This window comes from Neoarius graeffei, chromosome 28, assembly GCF_027579695.1.
Source record: "Neoarius graeffei isolate fNeoGra1 chromosome 28, fNeoGra1.pri, whole genome shotgun sequence".
Classification (NCBI taxonomy): domain Eukaryota; kingdom Metazoa; phylum Chordata; class Actinopteri; order Siluriformes; family Ariidae; genus Neoarius; species Neoarius graeffei.
The window spans coordinates 38870339-38892349 of record NC_083596.1 but is presented as its reverse complement, the minus strand read 5'-3'; the positions used below and the strand labels follow the sequence as shown (position 1 = coordinate 38892349).

Below are 22011 nucleotides of genomic sequence, written 5' to 3'. Positions count from 1 at the left end.
TTGTTTAACTGGGTTCTCTTTATCTACTTTTAGGACTTGTGTGAAAATCTGATGATGTTTTAGGTCATATTTATGCAGAAATATAGAAAATTCTAAACGGTTCACAAACTTTCAAGCACCACTGTAGGTGTGCATGTGTATTTTGTATTTGCCCTGCAATGGACTGGTGTCCCATTCAGAATGCCTTACTCACAATATTCCACAAGTCACATGTTCAACAAGAAATCGCATCATCCAAATTTCCTAAAGATCACATGAAGATGAAAATTCACTGATATAGGATATGATGTGATATTGGCTGGTGAGGTCACTTTTACGAAAGTGAGTTAACAACATGGTTAGCACTGTTGCCTTACAGCAAGAAGGTCCCGAGTTCGAGCCTAGCGGCCGGCGAGGGCCTTTCTGTGCGGAGTTTGCATGTTCTCCCCGTGTCCGCGTGGGTTTCCTCCGGGTGCTCCGGTTTCCCCCACAGTCCAAAGACATGCAGGTTAGGCTAATTGGTGACTCTAAATTGACCGTAGGTGTGAATGTGAGTGTGAATGGTTGTCTGTGTCTATGTGTCAGCCCTGTGATGACCTGGTGACTTGTCCAGGGTGTACCCCGCCTTTCGCCCGTAGTCACCTGGGATAGGCTCCAGCTTGCCTGCGACCCTGTAGGACAGGATAAAGCGGCTACAGATAATGAATGGATGGAGTTAACAACATTTTCTACATCGGCAACTTTTAAGGAAAGGACATAAAACTCGACTTAACATTTCTCTGTCTAACAGATTGACTTCATACCTTGAACAGGAAACTTGAAGGGTTCCTGTGTGAGATCTGGACACTCACTCACACACACTTTTACATCTTCAAAGTTCTTCCTCAATCCCTTTTCCAGCACTGTTGCAAATCAGGAAAGATAATTATCCAAAAATATCATCATCATTAAATCAGAGTTCATGATACCAAACCTTCAGAATCTCAGGACATTCACAGCACAAACAGAAATGTCAGGTTGAACTTTGACCTCTGCAGCAAAGCCATTGTTTACAACCAATGACGGTTTGGGTTGGGTTTTTTAAATATTATTTTTCCCTGTATTGATTTAAATGTGTGCAAAATCTCTCACCTTGACACAAGTCCTCGAGATGAGGGACGTGGAGCTGGAACTTTTCAATTTTAGTGCCTGCCATCCTGCAATGGAGACACACACACTGATCACATGACACACAGCACTCACTGCTGAGGAGGAGGCTGGACTCATGCCCCGTTCACTGAACACATCTATCACAAAGGGTTTTCTCATGATCTCTAATTAGTACATAGGTTTATTTGCTATTCTTATAAATTATTTACTTAAAATCGCGTTGCTTTCGATCACATTAGCGCCGCCATTTAATCAAGGAACAATTAATCATTTTAGCTGGATTTTTTTTTCTTTAATTTTTTTGCAAAATGCCAGGTTAGTCAATAAAACAATAACATTCGTCGACCCAGTATAGACTCAACATACACCAATGTCCATAGGGTCAGGGATTCAGTTTTATCAGACACACAAATATATTTTAAATTTGTTCGTTCATTGATGAATTGCTATCAACATCCATTATCTGGGCGGCACGGTGGTGTAGTGGTTAGCGCTGTCGCCTCACAGCAAGAAGGTCTGGGTTTGAGCCCCGTAGCCGGCAAGGGCCTTTCTGTGCGGAGTTTGCATGTTCTCTGCGTGTGGGTGCTCCGGTTTCCCCCACAGTCCAAAGACATGCAGGTTAGGTTAACTGGTGACTCTAAATTGACCGTAGGTGTGAATGTGAGTATGAATGGTTGTCTGTGTCTATGTGTCAGCCCTGTGATGACCTGGCGACTTGTCCAGGGTGTACCCCGCCTTTCGCCCGTAGTCAGCTGGAATAGGCTCCAGCTTGCCTGCGACCCTGTAGAACAGGATAAAGCGGCTACAGATAATGAGATGAGATGAGATCCATTATCTGTAGCTGCTTATCCTGTGGCAAGCTGGAGCCTATCCCAGCTGACTATGCTCGAGAGGCGGGGTACACCCTGGACAAGTCGCCAGGTCATCGCAGGGCTGAAACAATCGTTCACACTCACATTCAGTTAATTTAAAGCCACCAATTACGGTAGCCTAACCTGCATGTCTTTGGACTGTGAAGGGAAAACCGGCGCAAACCCATGCAGACACGGCAAGAACATGCAAACTCCACACAGAAAGGCCCCGTCAGCCATTGGGTTTGAACCCAGAACCTTCTTGCTGGAACATGTGTTGTCTTGTCTCATGTCATCTCATTATCTCTAGTTGCTTTATCCTGTTCTACAGGGTTGCAGGCAAGCTGGAGCCTATCCCAGCTGACTACGGGCGAAAGGCGGGGTACACCCTGGACAAGTCGCCAGGTCATCACAGGGCTGACACATAGACACAGACAACCATCCACACTCACATTCACACCTACGGTCAATTTAGAGTCACCAGTTAACCTAACCTGCATGTCTTTGGACTGTGGGGGAAACCGGAGCACCCGGAGGAAACCCACGCGGACACGGGGAGAACATGCAAACTCCACACAGAAAGGCCCTCGCCGGCCCCGGGGCTCGAACCCGGACCTCCTTGCTGTGAGGCGACAGTGCTAACCACTACACCACCGTGCCGCCCTGACTATGAAATAATAATGATTAATATTGTTGTTGTTTCTTTTTACAACAATGGTGTAGTGGTTAGCACTGCTGCCTCACAGCAAGAAGGTTCTGGGTTCAAGTCCAGCAGCCGACAGGGGGCCTTTCTGTGTGGAGTTTGCATGTTCTTCTTCCGGTGCTCTGGTTTCCCCCACAGTCCAAAGACATGCGGTTAGGTTAACATGGGGCAGCCCTGGGCTGAAGTGCTCTTGAGCAAGGCACCGAACCTCCAACTGATCCCTGGGCACAGTCGCATAGCTGCCCACTGCTCTAGGTGTGTGTGTGTTCACTGCTTCAGATGGGTTAAATGCAAAAGATTCTTCTTCTTCAATAATAATAATAAAGTTATTATTATTATTATTATTATTATTACACATACTGACCATGATAGATGCTCCTGGAGAGCTACTGTATGATTGAATAAATCTTTTTTTTAGCCTCGCGCTCTTGAATGCACCCTGATTCACCATCGTCATCATCTCTTAGAGCTCTGTGATTGGTTCATGAGAACTTCCTGGAGTCGCCCCGCCCTCATGCCCGTACGACTTCCTGTTTTCCTGATTTATAACCATATTAAAGCCACGCGTGTGTTCCACGAGTTACATTTAGCGTGATAAATATTCATACCGGCTGAAAGGAGCTTTAAGTTACCCGGATTGGTTTCACAACAGAATAAATACTGATAGAGACTAACTGTGCTTGTTTGTGTTGCTAAGTTAGCAGTTAGCATGTTCCTCGGAGTGAGGCAGTAAACAGCGGGTTATATGGAGAATATTCTCGAAACTTCGGTACAGAGAGACTCTGAGAGAGAAGTTATTATTGAAACGCCTGCGTCTGACAGGTAAATCATTGTTTTATTAGAATATCAAGCAAAAACTATCCCTACATCAGCCTTGTAATTCCTGTGCTGCTCATTGCTTACACTCAGTGGCCGAATGGGTGAGTCGATACTGAAGAGTCGGTTCTTTCCACTGAAGAGTCGGTTCTTTCCACTGAAGAGTCGGTTCTTTCCACTGAAGAGTCGGTTACTACAACTATTTACCATTATTATCTCCTCTCATCTCATTATCTGGGTTGCAGGCGAGCTGGAGCCTATCCCAGCTGACTACGGGCGAAAGGCGGGGTACACCCTGGACAAGTCGCCAGATCATCACAGGGCTGACACATAGACACAGACAACCATTCACACTCACATTCACACCTACGGTCAATTTAGAGTCACCAGTTAACCTAACCTGCATGTCTTTGGACTGTGGGGGAAACCGGAGCACCCGGAGGAAACCCACGCGGACACGGGGAGAACATGCAAACTCTGCACGGAAAAGCTGTCGCCGGCTGCTGGGCTCGATCCCAGGACCTTCTTGCTGTGAAGCGACAGTGCAAACCACTACGCCACCCTCATCTCATCTCATTATCTCTAGCCGCTTTATCCTGTTCTACAGGGTCGCAGGCAAGCTAGAGCCTATCCCAGCTGACTACGGGCGAAAGGCGGGGTACACCCTGGACAAGTCGCCAGGTCATCACAGGGCTGACACATAGGCTACGTTCACACTGCAGGCTGAAGTGACTCAAATCCGATCTTTTCGCCCATATGTGACCTGTATCTGATCTTTTATTGACAATATGAACGACACAGATCCGATTTTTTCAAATCCGACCCAGGCCGTTTGGATATGTGGTCCTAATTCCGATTCCTATCCGCTCTTTTCATATGCGACTTCAGTCTGAACCGCCAGGTCGCATTCAGCCGACTTGCACGTCATCAACAAGCCACAAACGTCACTATTCTGCGCTGAAGCAGGCGGCGGGTCTCTCAAAAAAAGTTACAACAACATGCGGCATGACATCAATGTGAGGGACGCTTCGGGCTGTGAAGGTTCTGAATCTTCTCAATGGAAGGACGCAGAGGTTAGGGAGCTGATTTCCATTTGGGGGGATACAGCTATTCAAGCTAGATTGGATGGGTCATACCGCAACCGGGCGGTTTTACTTCCGTAAACACTGGCCATGCTCACTGCGTGTGACGTCGTCGTATCCTGCAATGCGCATGCGGAACACTTTTAGGTCGCTTTTCGTTCATACTGAGGATCACATACAAGTCGCATATATTTGTTAGTGTGAACGACCTCTCAAAAAAATCGGAATTGAGCATTAAGCCTTGCAGTGTGAACGTAGCGATAGACACAGACAACCATTCACACTCACATTCACACCTACGGTCAATTTAGGCTACATCAACACGACAACGAGATTTTTTTTTTTTTTAAATATCACGTCCACATGGGCAACGGATCAGTAAAATATCGGGTTCATATGGCAACGCAACGCTTGCTGAAAACGATGCAATACACATGCCACACCTCTACGTGCGCTGTAAGACGGTCCCATCGGAGACACCAGAACAATAGAAGTAGGACGCATGCGCATAAACCCCTTCTTCTGTAGCATCAGCCACATAAAGTTTTGATTATTAGTCAGTAGCGTAAAATAGTATCTATTGTCTAAGACACTTATTTATATTTCATATTAAAACGTCTGTGTAAATTAATACATAGAAAGCCTGGCCAGGCGCTGAACGTTCTTCTGCCTTCGCTTTAAGAGAAATTCAGGGCGAGCATGAGCCTAGGTTCTTCCCTGTCACTGTCACACGCTCACACCTTCTCACTCCCTGTCCTATGGCTATAGTCCCTTTAAATCACGTGCTCGTTTTTTGAATGGAGACGCGGAAAGAGGAATGAACGGGAGTAGATGGAGAGAGGAATGAACAGGGGTAGATGGAAGCCAGTACACCAACATTCTGAGATCCTCCAGAATTCTTTAATGGTCCGGAATAAATTGAATGCTACACGTTGATGGATTACTTTGTTCTTCTACGCTCTTTTTGAGGAATGTATTGTCGGACTTAAACCAACATCTGAAGAGGTGAGATCGCTCCTTTTTTTTTTTTCCCTATTTTTGCTGGCGGGATTGTCATGTGGTTGTGACGTCATCATAAACAAATCCGTTCTACTCATCCAGACGACTTCGCAACGGTGCCGTTGCCAGATTTTTCCACTCTGGAACCCGTTCTCAAAAGATTTCGTTTTGGGCACCCAAAACGCTGGTGCCGTGTGGACGCCAGGCCGAAACGATAAACAGTTTTATCAGATTCACCTGAATCCGTTGCCGTGTGGACAGGGCCTTAGAGTCACCAGTTAACCTAACCTGCATGTCTTTGGACTGTGGGGGAAACCGGAGCACCCGGAGGAAATTCACGCGGACATGGGGAGAACATGCAAACTCCGCACAGAAAGGCCCCCGCCGGCCACGGAGCTCGAACCCGGACCTTCTTGCTGTGAGGCGACAACGCTAACCACTACACCACCATCTCGTCTCATTATCTCTAGCCGCTTTATCCTTCTACAGGGTCGCAGGCAAGCTGGAGCCTATCCCAGCTGACTACGGGCGAAAGGCGGGGTACACCCTGGACAAGTCGCCAGGTCATCACAGGGCTGACACATAGACACAGACAACCATTCACACTCACATTCACACCTACGGTCAATTTAGAGTCACCAGTTAACCTAACCTGCATGTCTTTGGACTGTGGGGGAAACCGGAGCACCCGGAGGAAACCCACGCGGACACAGGGAGAACATGCAAACTCCGCACAGAAAGGCCCTCGCCGGCCCCGGGGCTTGAACCCGGACCTTCTTGCTGTGAGGCGACAGCGCTAACCACTACACCACCGTGCCGCCCATTATTATTATTATTATTATATTTAAGTTGAACTTGTGTACTGCTCTTCTCACACCCAAGGTTGCTTTACAATTTAAAAAAAAAAAGCAAAGGAATCGATTCCTTCCATTGAAGAGTCTATTACTAGATAGAACTTTATTGATCCCTTTGGGAGGGTTCCCTCAGGGAAATTAAAATTCCAGCAGCATCATTACAGGATAAATAGAGAATAGAGAGAACTTCTAAATAAATGAAGTATTTACATATAGAAATATTAAAAAAAGAATAAGATATGGGGAGGAAAGTCCAGCAGGAGAGGTATTGCCTTTTGTCAGCCTAGGCTACTGCTCCTTCCCGTCCTCTGTCCTCCTGTTACCCCTCCTCCCCCCCAGAGAGGAGTTGTACAGTCTGATGGCGTGAGAGTTTTTGAGTCTGTTAGTCCTGCACTTGGGAAGGAGCATTCTGTCACTGAACAGGCTCCTCTGGTTGCTGATGACGGTGTGCAGAGGGTGACTGGCATCGTCCATGATGTTCAATAGTTTGTCCATAGACCTCTTCTCTGCCACCGTCACCAGAGAGTCCAGCTTCACGCCGACCACAAAGCCGGCCCGCCTGATCAGTTTGTCCAGCGTGGATGTGTCCTCCTTGGATGTGCTGCCGCCCCAGCACACCACGGTGTAAAACAGGACACTGGCGACCACAGACTGATAGAACATCCACAGGAATTTCCTGCAGATGTTAAAGGACTGCAGCCTCCTCAGGAAGTACAGCCTGCTCTGTCCCTTCCTGTACAGGTGGTTGGTGTTGCAAGTCCAGTCCAGCTTGCTGTCCAGCCACAGCCCGAGGTACTTGTAGGAATCCACAGCCTCCACCTCGACTCCCTCAATCAGAACTGGTCGTGACCTTGGTCTGGACCTCCCAAAGTCAATGACCAGCTCCTTGGTCTTCGAGGTGTTGAGCTGCAGATAGTTCCTGTTGCACCAAATGGCAAAGTCCCTCACCAGGCTCCTATACTCCTCCTTTCTGTCGTCCCTGATACACCCCACGATGGCTGTGTCTTCGGCGAACTTCTGAATGTGACACAGCTCCGAGTTGTAGCAGAAGTCCACGGTGTACAGGGTGAAGAGAAGAGGGGCCAGCACCGTGCCCTGGGGTGCTCCGGTGCTGCTAATCACAGTGTCAGACGTGATGTCCTTCAGCCTGACGTACTGTGGCCTGTTGGTGAGGTAGCTAGAGATCCAGGTGACCAGGCAGGGGTCCACTTGCATCCTGTTCAGTTTGTACTACTACTACTACTTATTATTATTATTATTATTATTATTATTATTTATTAAGTTGAACTTGTATACTGCCCTTCTCACACCCAAGGTCGCTTTACAATTACAAAAAAGCAAAGGAATCGATTCCTTCTATTGAAGAGTCGATTACGACTACTAATTTTTTATTATTATTATTATTAATTAGTAGTCATAATCGACTCCTTTTGGGTTTTTTTTGTAATTGTAAAGCAACCTTGGGTGTGAGAAGGGCAGTATAAGTTCAACTTAATAAATAATAAAGTAGTAGAGTTAGTAGTAGTAGTAGTAGTAGAAGACTCTTCAATGGAAAGAATCGACTCCTTTAGGTTTTTTTTGTATTTGTAAAGCGACCTTGGGTGTGAGAGAGGCAGTGTATAACTGCAAGTTAATAATAATAATTTGAACTTATCTACTGCCTTTCTCACACCCAAGGTCTCTTTACAATTACAAAAAACAAAGGAGTCGATTCTTTCCATTGAAGAGTCTACTACTCTTCTACTACTACTTTTATTATTTATTAAGTTGAACTTGTACTGCCTTTCTCACACCCAAGGTCTCTTTACAATTACAAAAAAAAGCAAGAGTCGATTCTTTCCGTTGAAGAGTCGATTCTTACTACTACTTTATTATTATTATTATTATTATTATTATTATTATTATTATTAAGTAGTAGTAAGAATCGACTCTTCAACGGAAAGAATCGACACGCTTGCTTTTTTTTGTAATTGTAAAGAGACCTTGGGTGTGAGAGAGGCACACCCAAGGTAAGAATGAATTATTTATTAATAAATAATAAATAAATAATAATAAAGTTGAACTTATATACTGCCTTTCTCACACCCAAGGTCGCTTTACAATTACCAAAAAACAAAGGAATCCATTCTTCCAATTAACAAGTCGATACTAATTTATAGGAATATTGGTATTTATCTGAAGAGTAATACATACTGTTTGTGTAGGATAGGAAGTGCTACACAGACACAGTCTGGCCCAAGTGAACACGTATTCTATGAGTCTCAAGTTATTTATTTCACTTTTTTTTTTTTCCCCTTAAGTTCTTATTCACATACCATATTCATCTTCAGTGAGCACTTTATCCTGGTCAGGTTTGTTGTGGATCCAGAGCCTGTCCCAGCAACACAAATAATCAGTCTTGCTGAAAAGAAAATCAATCATGATGTCATCCATCTGAAAAAAAATCGCTGCCCGTAGCTCATTTGTTGTCCATCAATGCACAGAGATCAACACATACACACGATCATGCACAGTTGAACAACTGATGGAGCAGCAGCATTGATGCATTTAACCCTTTCTGTCTATACATCCCCCCCCTCTCTTTTTTTTTTTTTAAACACAGTGACTCTGGCGACAGCTTGTTTTTGACCCAGTCTGTGACTTCAGCTTCGAGGACTGTTAAAAGACGCCGTCCATCTAATACACCGGAGTGTCGATTCAGTCAAGAGTTGGAGGATGAGCGAGAGAAAGATGGCAGCCCAAACGCGCAGCATGAAGACACAAGATCGAAGAGTGACTCGGACAGTGAAACTAATTATGCTGACCTGGCTCATAGATGGAAGTTACTGGTTAAAAGTGATCGTCTGCCTCACCCTCGCCCAAGGCGTCAGAAAGCACCTCGAAAGAGACTGGTGTTACCTTTCCTGAAGTCTGGGTCTCGACAGCGTTCTGTTTACAAAAGGCAAACTATAGCGGTGAGGATGTGCACATGATGACAAAATCTGTGAATATGAAGGTAGTTTTAAAGATATTTGAATATGAATTTTAAATCTCAAATTGACTGAAGGCCAAAGATGTTGAGGTGGGGGGGGGATTATGTTCTACTGATACTGAAAGAGCTAAATTCCTTTTCGGCGACACACATTTTATTACAATTTCACAGCAGCAAATGGACCTGCACTTTACATCACACGGCATGTTATTGTTAGTGTATGTAATGCCTTATTGCAATGCTTTAAAATGAATATACATTAGTAATTACCAAAATGAATTAATAAAGCAGGGAGAAAATATTCATTATTTATTTTACGATAAATTGTGGCTTCCGGATCCCGGAAAAAGGCAGCCTTGTTTCAGGGCTAATCTCGCATGGAACTCCGGTTATCTGGGTCGTTTCTGTTCATCTGACTCCGTGCTTGTTTACTCGCTGAAATTGGATATTGTCGTTGGACTCTTACAAAAATAACGATGTGAAAGTGCTGCGTTGTGTTCAGATATTCAAATCCATATACAACAGGACATTCAGTTCACGAATTTGAGAAATGACAGTGGGTGAGGTTTGTGCAAACGAAGCGGGCAGATTTCGTGTCGCTTACTAATAATAAATCCGATTCATCAAGTGTTCACCACTACCAGAACGACCACATGGGAATTACTGGAGCAGAAAAAAGAAACCCATTTATTTAATAAATGACATTTGATTTGACGTTTGGACAGTTCGTCGATTCCCCTATTATCGCCCACTTCATATTTTCTTTCGGTAATTACACTGAATAAGTGTACATTTTAAAGATTATATTTCTGCATTTATTGAGTTACATGTAAATATTTTCCCTGTATTTTGCAGCGGCCAGCTTAGAATAAAAATCCACAAACCAATCTGTGTTTCTAGTTCTCTCTGGCTGGTGGTGCGCTATCGGCGGTGAGCGGGACTGTCGTGAACTGAGTGAAGTGGCATCTGTTTCTCGTCTTGGGAGCTCAAAAAGATAATCATTTACTCCGGAATCTCCTTGATAATCATCCACTCCTTCATCCGACATATAAGAATCTCAATCACTATCAGAATTCTCTCCAAAACGTGATTCTATATCGAGACTGGTCTAACCACTGCTGCGCACAGGAACCAAATTGATACTTGGATTGTTGTACATGTGACGTCACGCACGCCTTCAGGATCTGCCGGTTCAATCTCAGCAGATTCCATGAAAATTGGCTGGTTTTTTTTTTTTTTTCATTTTTTTAATTGATTTTCCATTAATTTATGGCCTTTTGAATCAGCTATGGTTCGAAAACACATGGTCAATCAACAATGATTGTTGCTTTGTTCAAGGAAAAAAGTGGGGTTTAATTTAGGGACATTAAATTCACTTTAACGGGTGTTCCTATTGCATTGTTTTTCTGTACTTCTGACACTTTTTTTTTTTTTAAATAAACACTTTTAAATAAAACAATACAGTCCCTGACTGTTTGAGCTCAAAATATCATACATTGGATGCAATGCATGTTTTCATGGAGGGTGCCAATAATTTTGGATGGCTCGATATGAAGCAGATCGGAGGTAATTTTTCTGCTCCATCTTACTTTATAAGAGTGTAACGACCTTAGCACCTTAGCTCCGCTGAATGTTAAAGGATAGTCAACGTTTTAAACGTACGCAGTTTAAGCGCATTTTTCCAACGTTTGCCTTTTCTGCAACATTGTCAGAAAATGGAAGTTTCTGGAAACAAGTGATATTAACTTTTTTACAGTTCTATCCAGCTATATTTTATGAAAGTAATCTCCCCCCCCCCCCCCTTTATTTTTTATCTTTGTCTATCAGAATTCAGAAATCGGTGGATTCTTTAAATGCATGTTGAAGCTCAAAAAAGGACACGGAGGAAAAAGAAGAGAACTGAGTCCATCTATGTTGCCTTCTGAGTGAGTTTGACGTTGTAATGATATGAAACCTAAATACAGTGTGTCGCTTTTATTTGTTTCTGTTGAATCGTGTAATTTGAACGATTGGATTACAAGATGCTCAGTATACGAATGAGATGCGAGTGAGAATATCTCTTTGATCTGTCTGTCCTTGATTAAGCTTTTTTTTCTATTTAATTTACAGCTCGGAGCAAAACGATATGGATGAGAACGAAGATGATGAGGATATTAGAAAAGTGGTATATTTTGCAGTTATATTTTCACATTTTAAAGTATTTTGCCATGCAAAAAAAAAAAAAAAAAAGACTTTGAGGGAGGGGACCTGAAACCAATAAAAAAACAGCAAATGAGCCGATCGACGTATGAATTCCAAATGATTGACGGTTGCAGTATTACCTGACACCCACCCCTGCAGGCTCCACCCCCTTTAACATTACACAAGTGTATATATTGAACATCAGTCAACTATAGTTATAAGTAAAGTCCAAAAATGTGCAAGTGGAACACACTTTGTTTGAGCAGCAGCAGATTAACAGTGAAAATGGTCACCGTGTCAAAACATCCCACGGTTTATTTGTGGGACATTAGACCAGAAGTATTATATTTAAAGCAGAACTGAAGGCAATTTATCATCAAAATTCTATTTATCTCGTTTTATTAAATTATAGGAATGCATTTTTGATCGCTATTTTGTCACTGCTATAGCAAGTTATGAGTGTTTGAAATATGCTATGTAATATGTCAAAGCAATGGCCATAAACGAGATTTGTTGAGACCTGTGCGAGACATCGTAGGACGGAAGTAAAACGTACCGCGGAAATCAAAGCGACTAACATCTGCCAACGTTGTCAAAAGACACGTGCGTCCTCTTTCGAACGCTGATGTAATCAAGCTGGAAATTAATCTGGAAGGTTTTGGGGAAAAAGTAGGCAGTAATTGTCATTTAAACTCGTTTTTGTGCAATATTTCGTTTGGAAAAGAGTTTTCAAAATGGCGGCGCTGACACTTCACGTTTCGAAGTCTCGCACGAGTCTTGTGAAGATCGCACGGATAAGCGACACCTGCCGCGGACCAAACGAACTAAATTCAACATGGCTAAAAAACGAATAGGCCGATAAGTATAATATTTAATTGCAGTTAGTTGCCAATACGAGTCACGATATAAGGTTATGAAAACCGAAAACGTAATTGAATAACACGTTAATTAAGAAATAAAACAAGTTTAAAAATGACTTCAGTTCTTTTAAAATGCACTGCCCAATCAAGAAAAAAAAAAAAGTTGCCATTTGGATTTAAATAGGCAAATATATAAGAGCCTTTGATTGGATAATTACTGCAGTGATTAATGTGTTTCAGTTGGGAACAATTCTTTTAATCCTAACTGATGCAGTGAGGGGCGGTGTAGTGGTTAGCGCTGTCGCCTCACAGCAAGAAGGTCCTGGGTTCAAGCCCAGCGGCCAGCGAGAACCTTTCTGTGTGGAGTTTTATGTTCTCGCCGTGTCCGCGTGGGTTTCCTCCGGGTGCTCCGGTTTCCCCCACAGTCCAAAGACATACAGGTTAGGCTAATCGGTGGCTCTAAATTGACCGTAGGTGTGAATGGTTGTCTCTGTATCAGTTCTGCGATGACCTGGTGACTTGTCCAGGGTGTCCCTCGCCTCTCGCACATAGTCAGCTGGGATAGGCTCCAGCTTGCCTGCGACCCTGTAGAACCAGGATAAGCAGCTATAGATGAATGAATGGATGGATGGAGTGAGTAGCTTCTCATTTCTTTAACAGCCGTGTCCGAAGACGTATCCCATGCTCATGGAAAAGATGTTACTGTGTTTTAGAAGGTCAAATTATTGGCCTGTATCACACAAAGAAAACAACTAAGGAGATTGGTGAAATGGCTGGAATTGGGATAAGAACTGACCACTGGAAGGATAGTCATGAACCGTCAACTTTGTGGAAAAACTGTGGTTGGGGAAAAAGATCCTGACTGACTATGATCAGAGATCACTAATGCCGCTTTTCCACTACCAACGCGGCTGAGTTGGGCTGAGCCGTGCCGTGCTGAGTGGGGCTGTTGGAGTTGCATTTCGACTATAACCGCGCTGAACCGTGCTGGCTGGAAGTGGGTGGACACATTGGGTGGAGTTAGCGAAAGTGGGTGGACGTCACGTGATGTCATTAGGCGGCGCAAACAGTGACATCAGTGACCTGTTAAGCGGTAGTCTCACGACCCGGAGAGTAAACAATAAACATGGAGTCGTTAGTGTTGCTGGTCTTGGTGCTGTGGCTTGTTGTCACCGACAACGCCAACAGATACTGGCAAGAGTGTATAGGTGAGGCGAGGCGCATAAGGCTTCAGAAATTCTCGTAATTCTTCTTCTTCCGGGTTTACGGTGTTTACAGATCCCAGCGTGCTCGCGGGGCGTGTGTGGGCATGTGAAGACACTCCTCCTCACCAATCAGTGCACAGGGGAGTGTCTCCTCACGCCCCTAGCCCCACTCGGCTCAGTTTGGCTCGCTTCAGCCCCACTCCAAAACCGTGCGAGTTTTGGGTGCTGAGTAAGGCTGAAGCAAGCTGATTCGTGCTGCTCTGAGGTAGTCGAAACGCGAGCCGTGTCGGGCTGATAAAGGGTAGTGGAAAAGGGCCATTAAATGCTTGGTGAAGTCGACTCGTCAAATAAATCAACAGTAGAACTCGAGGCTGTTTTAATAGTGAAATTAAGAGCATTTCCACACTCGCAAGGTGGTGAGAACTTGCAGGATTGGGACTAAACAGCTGTGTGGCACTTGTTAGTGAGACTAATCAGGAGAAAAGGCTTCAATTTGTTAGGGAGCATAAAGATTGGAATCTGGAGCAATGGAAAGAGGTCATGTGGTCTGATGAGTCCAGATTGACCCTATTCCTGAGTGATGGGTGTGTCAGGGTAAGAAGGGAAGCTCACGAAGCTTCTGCATAGCATGAACCCATCATGCATAGTGACTACTGTACAAGCCTGTGGAGACAGTGTTACGATCTGGGGTTGGTTCAGTTGGTCAGGTCGAGGCTCAGCAATATTATGAGGCAATAAAATGAAGTCAGCTGATGACCTGAATGTACTGAATGACCTGGTCAATCACATCAATGGATTTTTTTTTCTTCTCTGATGGCACGGGCATAAAATTAGGGCTCAGATTGTGAAAGAATGGTTCAGGGAGCATGAGGAATCACTCTCGCACATGAATTAACCACCACAGAGTCCTGACCTTAACCCCACTGAGAATCTTTGGGATGCTGGAGAAGACTTTACAGAGTGGTTCGACTGTCCCGCCATCAACACAAGATCTCGGTGAAAAATTAATACAACTTTGGACTGAAATAAATGTTGACATTGCATCAGTTTATCGAAACAATGCCACAGCAAATGCATGCTGTAATTAAAGCTAAAGGCGGAGCAACCAAATATTATAGAGTGTGTTGCACGTTTTTTTTTTTTTTTGCAGGGCAGTGCATGTTTTTGGTTTGTTTCAGGGTTTGGCTTTTGTTTTTTTGTTTTTTTCCTTTACTGCATTTTATTTGTGACTTCAGGGCTGGAAGGTTCCCCCAAGTAGCAAGAACCCATTTGAACGCTATTTCGAAGTCAAATTTGGAGCTCTGTGACATTATTTTAGCATTTGACTTTTCACATACTTCATGCTTATGACTCGGTTTCATTCTTTTCTGTTTATTCTACCAGACATCATGTTCTTGTTTCAAATCAATAATGTTGTTTTTTTAGGATACAGATTGCTTTATTATGAGCGCACACAAAAGAAACAGACAGACGTGGATACAATCCCTGAAAGGGAAAACAAGACGGGCTCCAAAAAAGTGCAAGGAGGAAAGCAAAAAATGTCAAGAAGAGCAGACCAAGAAATGCTATCAAACCAGAAAAGTTGCTAAAGACCTGAACAAGTGTCAAGATGACACAGATGTACATAATGAGAGCAGCTCAGGTCATATAAAAGAGTCTCAGTCCAGGAAAAAGGGTGAGAAAAGGAGGAAATCTCCTGCTAGGTGTTCTCCACATTCTTCCCTTTCTGACGAGTCTCCTTTTGTTCGAAGTCTCTACGTGGATAGTCAGGAGGAACACAGTGAGAACCAACCGCAAGTTCTAGTGACATGCTCGCAATCACAATCCCTTGATTGGCATCAGGGCCAGAAAACCCGTCGAGCTTGCAAGAACTTGATGGAACCAATTGATGAAATGGCAGTTGAGGAGACGCAGTGGCCAAATTCAGCAGACCAGGATGAAGACGAAACCCAGATTTTGGAGGACAGCCCTACGGACAGGGACAGAGGCGAAGATGCACGCTGCTTGGAGAACATCGCATTCCGTGAACATAAAGTACAAAATGAGGATATCCATGAAAGCGTATGTCATGAGCCAGTGGAAAATGAAGACTTGGGTAGTGGAGGTTTCAGTGGCTCACAGGATCTTTTTCTAGAACCAAATAATCAGGCAACTACTCCTTTAAAAGAGATTAGAGTTGAAAACGATAAGGAAGAAGGCTTAGAAAGCCGTGTGATGCGACATGACATGAGTTCAGTAATAAAGAAGAAAAAGAGACCTTCGTTAACCTTGGAAGATGTGGAAGGCGACAATGTTAAATATTCCAACTCTCAGACGACTCAACCGAGTGAAATAATTTCGCCACCAGCTGGAGATGTATGCCAAGAAAGAAAGGACAAAAAAACATCAGATGATCGCACAGAACATGCATATCCATTACTGCCATTAGAAAATTGCACGTCAGGATCGAGAGGAAATGGTTACTCAAGTCCTCGTAGAGATATCCTCATGGTCAGACAAGAAGAAAAGACAGAGACCCCATTGTTTAGTTATAGTGGGCTGAAATTTCTGAAAAGGAAGAAAAGTAAAAAGACTGAAGTCTCTGAGATCTCTAATAACCTGGGCCTGATACAAGTTGATTCAGGTCGAAATGCAGAACCAGCAGCTGGTTTCAAAGACAATGTCAAGAAGAAAAAAAGAAAAAAAGATGGGTTGTTGGAGGAACCAGTTGACAACCTGCCAGAAAACAGTGTTGACGCAGACTCAAGTCTATCATTTCAGGACTCTTCAGTGGTTTGTGTTTTAGCTGGTGGAAGCAAACCAAAGAAAAAGCGAAAAAAAGACAAACGTGGTCAACCAGTGGCTCAGGAAGATGAACAGATTGGTGTGGAGGAAGCTATCCAGATCCCCTGTCAAGGTTCTGCTTCTTTGGTGTCCATCGCTGAGGAAACCGAGCAACTGATCAGAACTGATCTTTCTACTCCTAGCAAGAGTCATGAGGTTAACCAACAGTTAGAGAGTAGTACAAAAGTTACACAACATAAAGAACTTGTTCAATCTGATGGTCCTGAACCACGAAGGAAAAAGAAAAGGGATTCAAGGCCTGTGTTGTCTGATGGGATGGTTATTCCCCAATGTAGTGAAGAGTCTCGTTTGAGCAATGGTACCAAAACTGTAATGAAAAAGAAGCAAAAGGCTATAGATATTGAAGAAGGACAAGTAGGAGAGATGGCTATGGCTAGTAAGAATCTTAGAGAACCTTTGGAGAAAATCCCTGAAATACCAGCAGGCATAGAAATCCAACCAGTGAAGAGTGTAGATTTGAAGATGGAGGACTCTGTAACTCCAAGAAAAAAGAAGAAGAAAAAAAGGAAGTGGCAAGAATTGGTCAGGGAAGAAAATGTGGACATGGAGACAACAGAACAAGTAGAGACTCCAGATACTACTCAAGATTCTGCGCAGCAAGCAGTTGAGGTGGTTCCAGTGAGAAAGAAAAAGAAGAAAAAGGACAGAACTGAAACATGTCAAAAAGAGGAGGCATCTAAAAATGCAGCCGTCTCTCTCGGACTTGGACTTTGCGAGATGACAACATCTAATACTCCAAACTCCAGATGTGAGATTGGAGGGATTGGTGAGCCAGAAGGTCTTGGTGGATCAGAACCAGTGAAGAAGAAGAAAAAGAAGAAAAGGAAAGAGTTGGAAAATGATGGATCATGGTCGGTTTCTGGCTCACACGATGCTGAAGAGACAACAGTGATGAAAGAAGCTTCATGCAGTGGAAGGAAACTTGGCGAAGAAAATTCTGCACCATGTATAGAAATGCAATTAACAAATGATGCCAGTGAGAACAAGAAACACGCGAGGACCAAAGGTGAGAGTTCTGAAAGGATCCAGCAAGTACTGCAATCAGAAGATACCATAGAGCCTAAAGAGAAGAAGAAGAAGAAAAGATGGGTAGAAACGGATATAGACGTGTATCCTGAGATTATTGAACATGACGTGTATCAGGAGAACAGTTCTCCATCAAAAACTTCAGAAGCAATAATTGAAAAGAAGAAGAAGAAAAAAAAGAAGAAAAAGGACATCATTGATCCAGGTGAGACTGAGAGTTTAGATGTTGTACCTGAATTGAATGCTGCGGAAGAACCAAGAGATGTTTTAGTCCCATGCCATGTGAAAGAGGACAGTATTTCATCCTCAGGGGGTGAATTATTAACACGTATGAAGAAAAAGAAGCGAGTAAGAGACTCGGATAACGATCTAGAGACACCAGTTGGAACTGAGCAAGTCACTGTCTCTGGTGAATCAAATCAATGTTCGCAGCCCCACCATGCAAAGAAGAAAAATAAGAAAAAGAAAAATCATCTGTAATGAATTTTTTTTTTTTTTACACTTCAAAATATAAGTTGTTCTTATCCCTGATGATGGAGTAGGACTTTAACAGAACCATTTACCTCAAACTTTTTATAGATGTATTTAATATGGTGAAACATCCATGAAACCATTTCATTCCTGGGGTCACTTATAAACATTTCCCTCACCAGGATTGCTGGGTCTCTCTCTCTCTCTCTCTCTCTCTCTCTCTCTCTCTCTCTGTGTGTGTTGAAGGTTATAAGACAAAAAAGGCAGCTTGTCACGTTACTAAGAAACTACAAAGCCCTCCATCCTTCAGTCTTTCCCCATGTAGTAAAACGTAAACCAGTGAGAATCGAAAATTCCACAGTGCTGTGATATGAATGTAATGTAATAAAGCTTAAGAAGATCTAGGTGTTCGAAAATGTTTGATTGGTAATGTCTAGCTCCATCTTTTTTGTTTAAATCTAAATTATTTTTTTATATCCATGGAATTATTTAAAACCTTTTTTTATAATAAATTATTTTTGTATTGAACCTTCTCAAGTAAACTGCTTTCACTGAGTCAGTAACTTAAATCCCAGCATTTTATTCATTAAGGGCCCGGTCCTACAACACCTACAACTATGCCGCTGCTTGAACTTAGTTCCAGTCTGGAGCCGTCACACCACAACTATAATCCCGACTATAATATCGGTTGGTCCTGACACTCAAGGAAATAAATCCATGCAATTTAGGAATAGTCATGGAGGTTGTTTTTTTTTTTTTCCAAGTAGTAGCACATTATTCTGGGTCATACTGTACAGCTTGGACTTCGAAACAACCCATGCACACATTCCGGTGGTTGATATAATACGCATAGGTCGTAGATTATGGAAATGTAATGAAGGTTACAAGATACAGAGTGGTTACGGATGCATCATGGATGCTAATGATTTACGGATTGGTCAGAGATGTTTCAGTGTATTACAGATTGGTTACGGATGATGCATCACGGATTAAAAAAAAAAATTAAGTTTAAAACAAATGTTTGGACGACCGAAGTTCATCATTAAAATATCTTATCTGCATTTATATGTTTACTTCATTAATTTACTATTGATAATTCATGGAAGATCACGTATATAATTAATTTGTTTTTGTTTCCTGTGAATCCGTATTCCATGACTTCATGCTACAATAAGGATGTATAAAGATGCCTGGGGAAAATAGCACGTGCTCAGACAACGTCATGTAAACAGTCACCTGATTGGTCAGATGTTTTATCGGATCAGGTCCAGGCCTGGAAAAATGGCTCCAGAAGCAATCTCACTGATGCGGATAAACCCAGGCCTGGGCTATAGGGATCGTTATCCGTCTGGTGTGACTATCAGCCATGTAAACTGCAGGGGACCAATTTATTTATGGTTACTGGTATTATGGGACCGGGCCTTAACTGCTGCAAACTTTTTTTTTTTTTCTTTTTTTTTTTTGTAAGTCTGTCATCCTGATGCATTGTTTAATGATGCTGTGTTTCTTCTTAATTATTAATCTGAAGAGGGGAAGTGTCTCCCTCATCTGGTACATAAGGTGTACATACATACAACCCTAATTCCAAAAAAGGTGGGACACTGTAAAACATAAATAAAAGCAGAATGTGAAGATTATCAAATCATGGAAACCCTACCTTTCATTAAAAATAGTACAAAGACATGTCTCATGTTGAAACGGAGAAATTTTGTTTTTTGAAAAATATATGCTCATTTTGAATTTGATGTCAGTATCACCTCTACTTTTAACAACACTCTGTAAACGTTTGGGATCTGAGGAGACCAGTCGCTGTAGTTACCTCGCCCGGGACGGAGTCCACCAGGGGGCGAGGTATTGTTTTCAGTAGGGGTTTTTTTTTGTTTGTTTGTTTGTTTGGTGAGCAATGTTATGGGAGAACCGCTGGACCAATCTTCATGAAACTTTCAGGATAGATGGGTGTTAGTCTCAAATACATCCTCCAATATTTTGAGGGTCATCCGGTCAAGGTTACCAAAAAGCTCAATCATTTTTTTCACGATTTTCTTTTGTATTCATCATATTTTACTTCAAACCAATTCCAAAATGTTCATCTTTTCAAATCTGCTTCCATTGATACGCTGCATGATGGGGTATCTCTCATAGTTTTCTTAGCGGTTAGGGGTCAAATGTCGGGGGGGGGGGGGTCAAGGTCATTGCTAAAAATTATATATTTTCCATTTTAACACACAAAGGGTGAGAGAGATGTTGATCATTATCAACATATAGGAAGTCATATGGGCTTTCATTTGGCACCATGACCTTTTGACCTTGTCTGTTTGTGTACGTCTGTTAACAATCTAGCGTCTAGACGGTTGCACCGATTGACTTCAAATTTTCAGGGTAGGTGGGCAATGGTCCGTAGATCACCTGATTAAATTTTGGGGGTAATCGGGTCAAGGTCACTGGAAAGGTCAACCTTTCGGTCAAAATAACATTTTCCATTATAACTCAAAAACAGTTGCCGAGAGACAAATGTTTACTATTATGAGCACCCATATGGCACCATGATCTGTGACCTTGAAAGGTCAAGGTCATGGATTTTCAGAGGGCTATAACTTAAACGGTTGATGGTAGACAGATGTTTACCTTTATCAACTTGTAGGAAGTGCCATATGGGCTTTCATTTGGCACCATGATCTGTGACTTTGAAATGCCAAACTCGGGGTCAAAGGGCTATAACCTGACAGCTGATGATTGAGAAATATTACCATTATCAACATGTAGGTATAAAGTAAGTGCTGCCGGGCGAGGTTTGTTTTGCCTGGCAACACTTGTTTTGAAAGAGAAATGATGTCCCGTTCTTGCCTGATATACAATTTCTGTTGCTCAACAATTCAGGATCTGCTTTGTCGTATTTTGCGCTTCATAATGCGGCAAATATTTGGTACAAATGGATTTATGATTTACAAGGGGATGTCAAAGGTTTCTGGCTGCCGAAGGAAACTCAGTGTTGTCTTCCTGAGCACTAGGACCTGAATTTAGCGAGTACTGACTGCTAAACACCTTAATAAAAAGTGGACCTCTGTATTTTAAAAAAAAGTATGTAATAAGTGACACCACCTTTTGTAGCTGCTTTTGTTTTTAATGTTTATCTGTACTTTTATATATATTGCCTAAACTATTCTTGAACTTAAGTACATTTTTCTTTAAGTATTTCCTGTTTTTTTTGTTGTTGTTTGTTTTTGGGGGGGTTCCATTTAGAAACATATTAATATGCCTGATTTGTTGTTGTTGTTGTTGAAGTCAACTTGCCTCAGATTGCAGTGCTTGCCAAGTCAAGTCATATGACACCTCCAAGCATTCATCGAGCAAAGTTCACACATGCTCATACTGGAACAGGTCCTGGGATGGTGGCAAGCGAGCTTCCCCAGGAGGATATTGGGTGGGGAGAATTTTTTTTTTTTTTTTTTAAAGGGTGTGTTAATAACTGGAATGCTGCTTCTGCTTCTGAGGCCTTCATTTTCTCATGGGGATTAATAAAAAAATAAATCAGGTTTCAACAAAAATGATAAACTCTGTTCATTACTTAGTATTTTATTTATTACTTCATCCCGCTTGAATTTTGGAGGTAGTATGACTTTAAGACCTGGGTTACAGTACATTTCTTCTATGTTGTTCCAAAGCAAGGCTTTTATTACCACCATGTTTAACAAGGCTGTGTTTACAACCAAGTCTTGGGCACTTTAAAGGGACTTTTAAGGTGTCTCATATACAGTACCAGTCAAAAGTGTAGACACACCTTCTAGTTCAATGTTTATTTTTATTAATTAAAAGTAACTTCATGTCTTAAAGTAACAATGGATGTCGTTTCTCTTTACTTAGTTGAGTGGTTCGTGACATAATATGGATTACTACAGCTGTAGATGGAATAGGGCTATTTAGGCAAGGCAAGTTTATTTATAGAGCACATTTCATACACAGTGGCAGTTCAATGTGCTTTACAGAGGTAAAAGCAAAACAGTAAACAATAGAAAATAAAAT

At 42.4% G+C, this 22011-nt stretch overlaps 2 protein-coding genes across 2 annotated transcripts in view; one reads left to right on the top strand and one right to left on the bottom strand.

The window, feature by feature from the left end:
* Nucleotides 1-3603, bottom strand: part of c28h11orf54 (chromosome 28 C11orf54 homolog) — a 20409-nt gene extending 16806 nt beyond the window's left edge. The window contains exons 1-3 of the mRNA XM_060912768.1: nt 3550-3603; nt 1111-1175; nt 783-881 (exon numbers count right to left, since the gene is read on the bottom strand). Of these exons, the coding sequence (XP_060768751.1) occupies nt 783-881; nt 1111-1175; nt 3550-3578 (193 nt within the window). The 5' untranslated portion in view covers nt 3579-3603. The remainder of the gene's footprint in view (nt 1-782; nt 882-1110; nt 1176-3549) is intronic.
* Nucleotides 3192-22011, top strand: pho (phoenix). The gene is made up of 5 exons (XM_060912766.1): nt 3192-3504; nt 9036-9387; nt 11232-11329; nt 11514-11568; nt 15076-22011. Exons 1-5 carry the CDS (start codon nt 3428-3430, stop codon nt 17998-18000), a joined length of 3507 nt encoding a protein of 1168 aa, XP_060768749.1. The 5' UTR covers nt 3192-3427; the 3' UTR covers nt 18001-22011.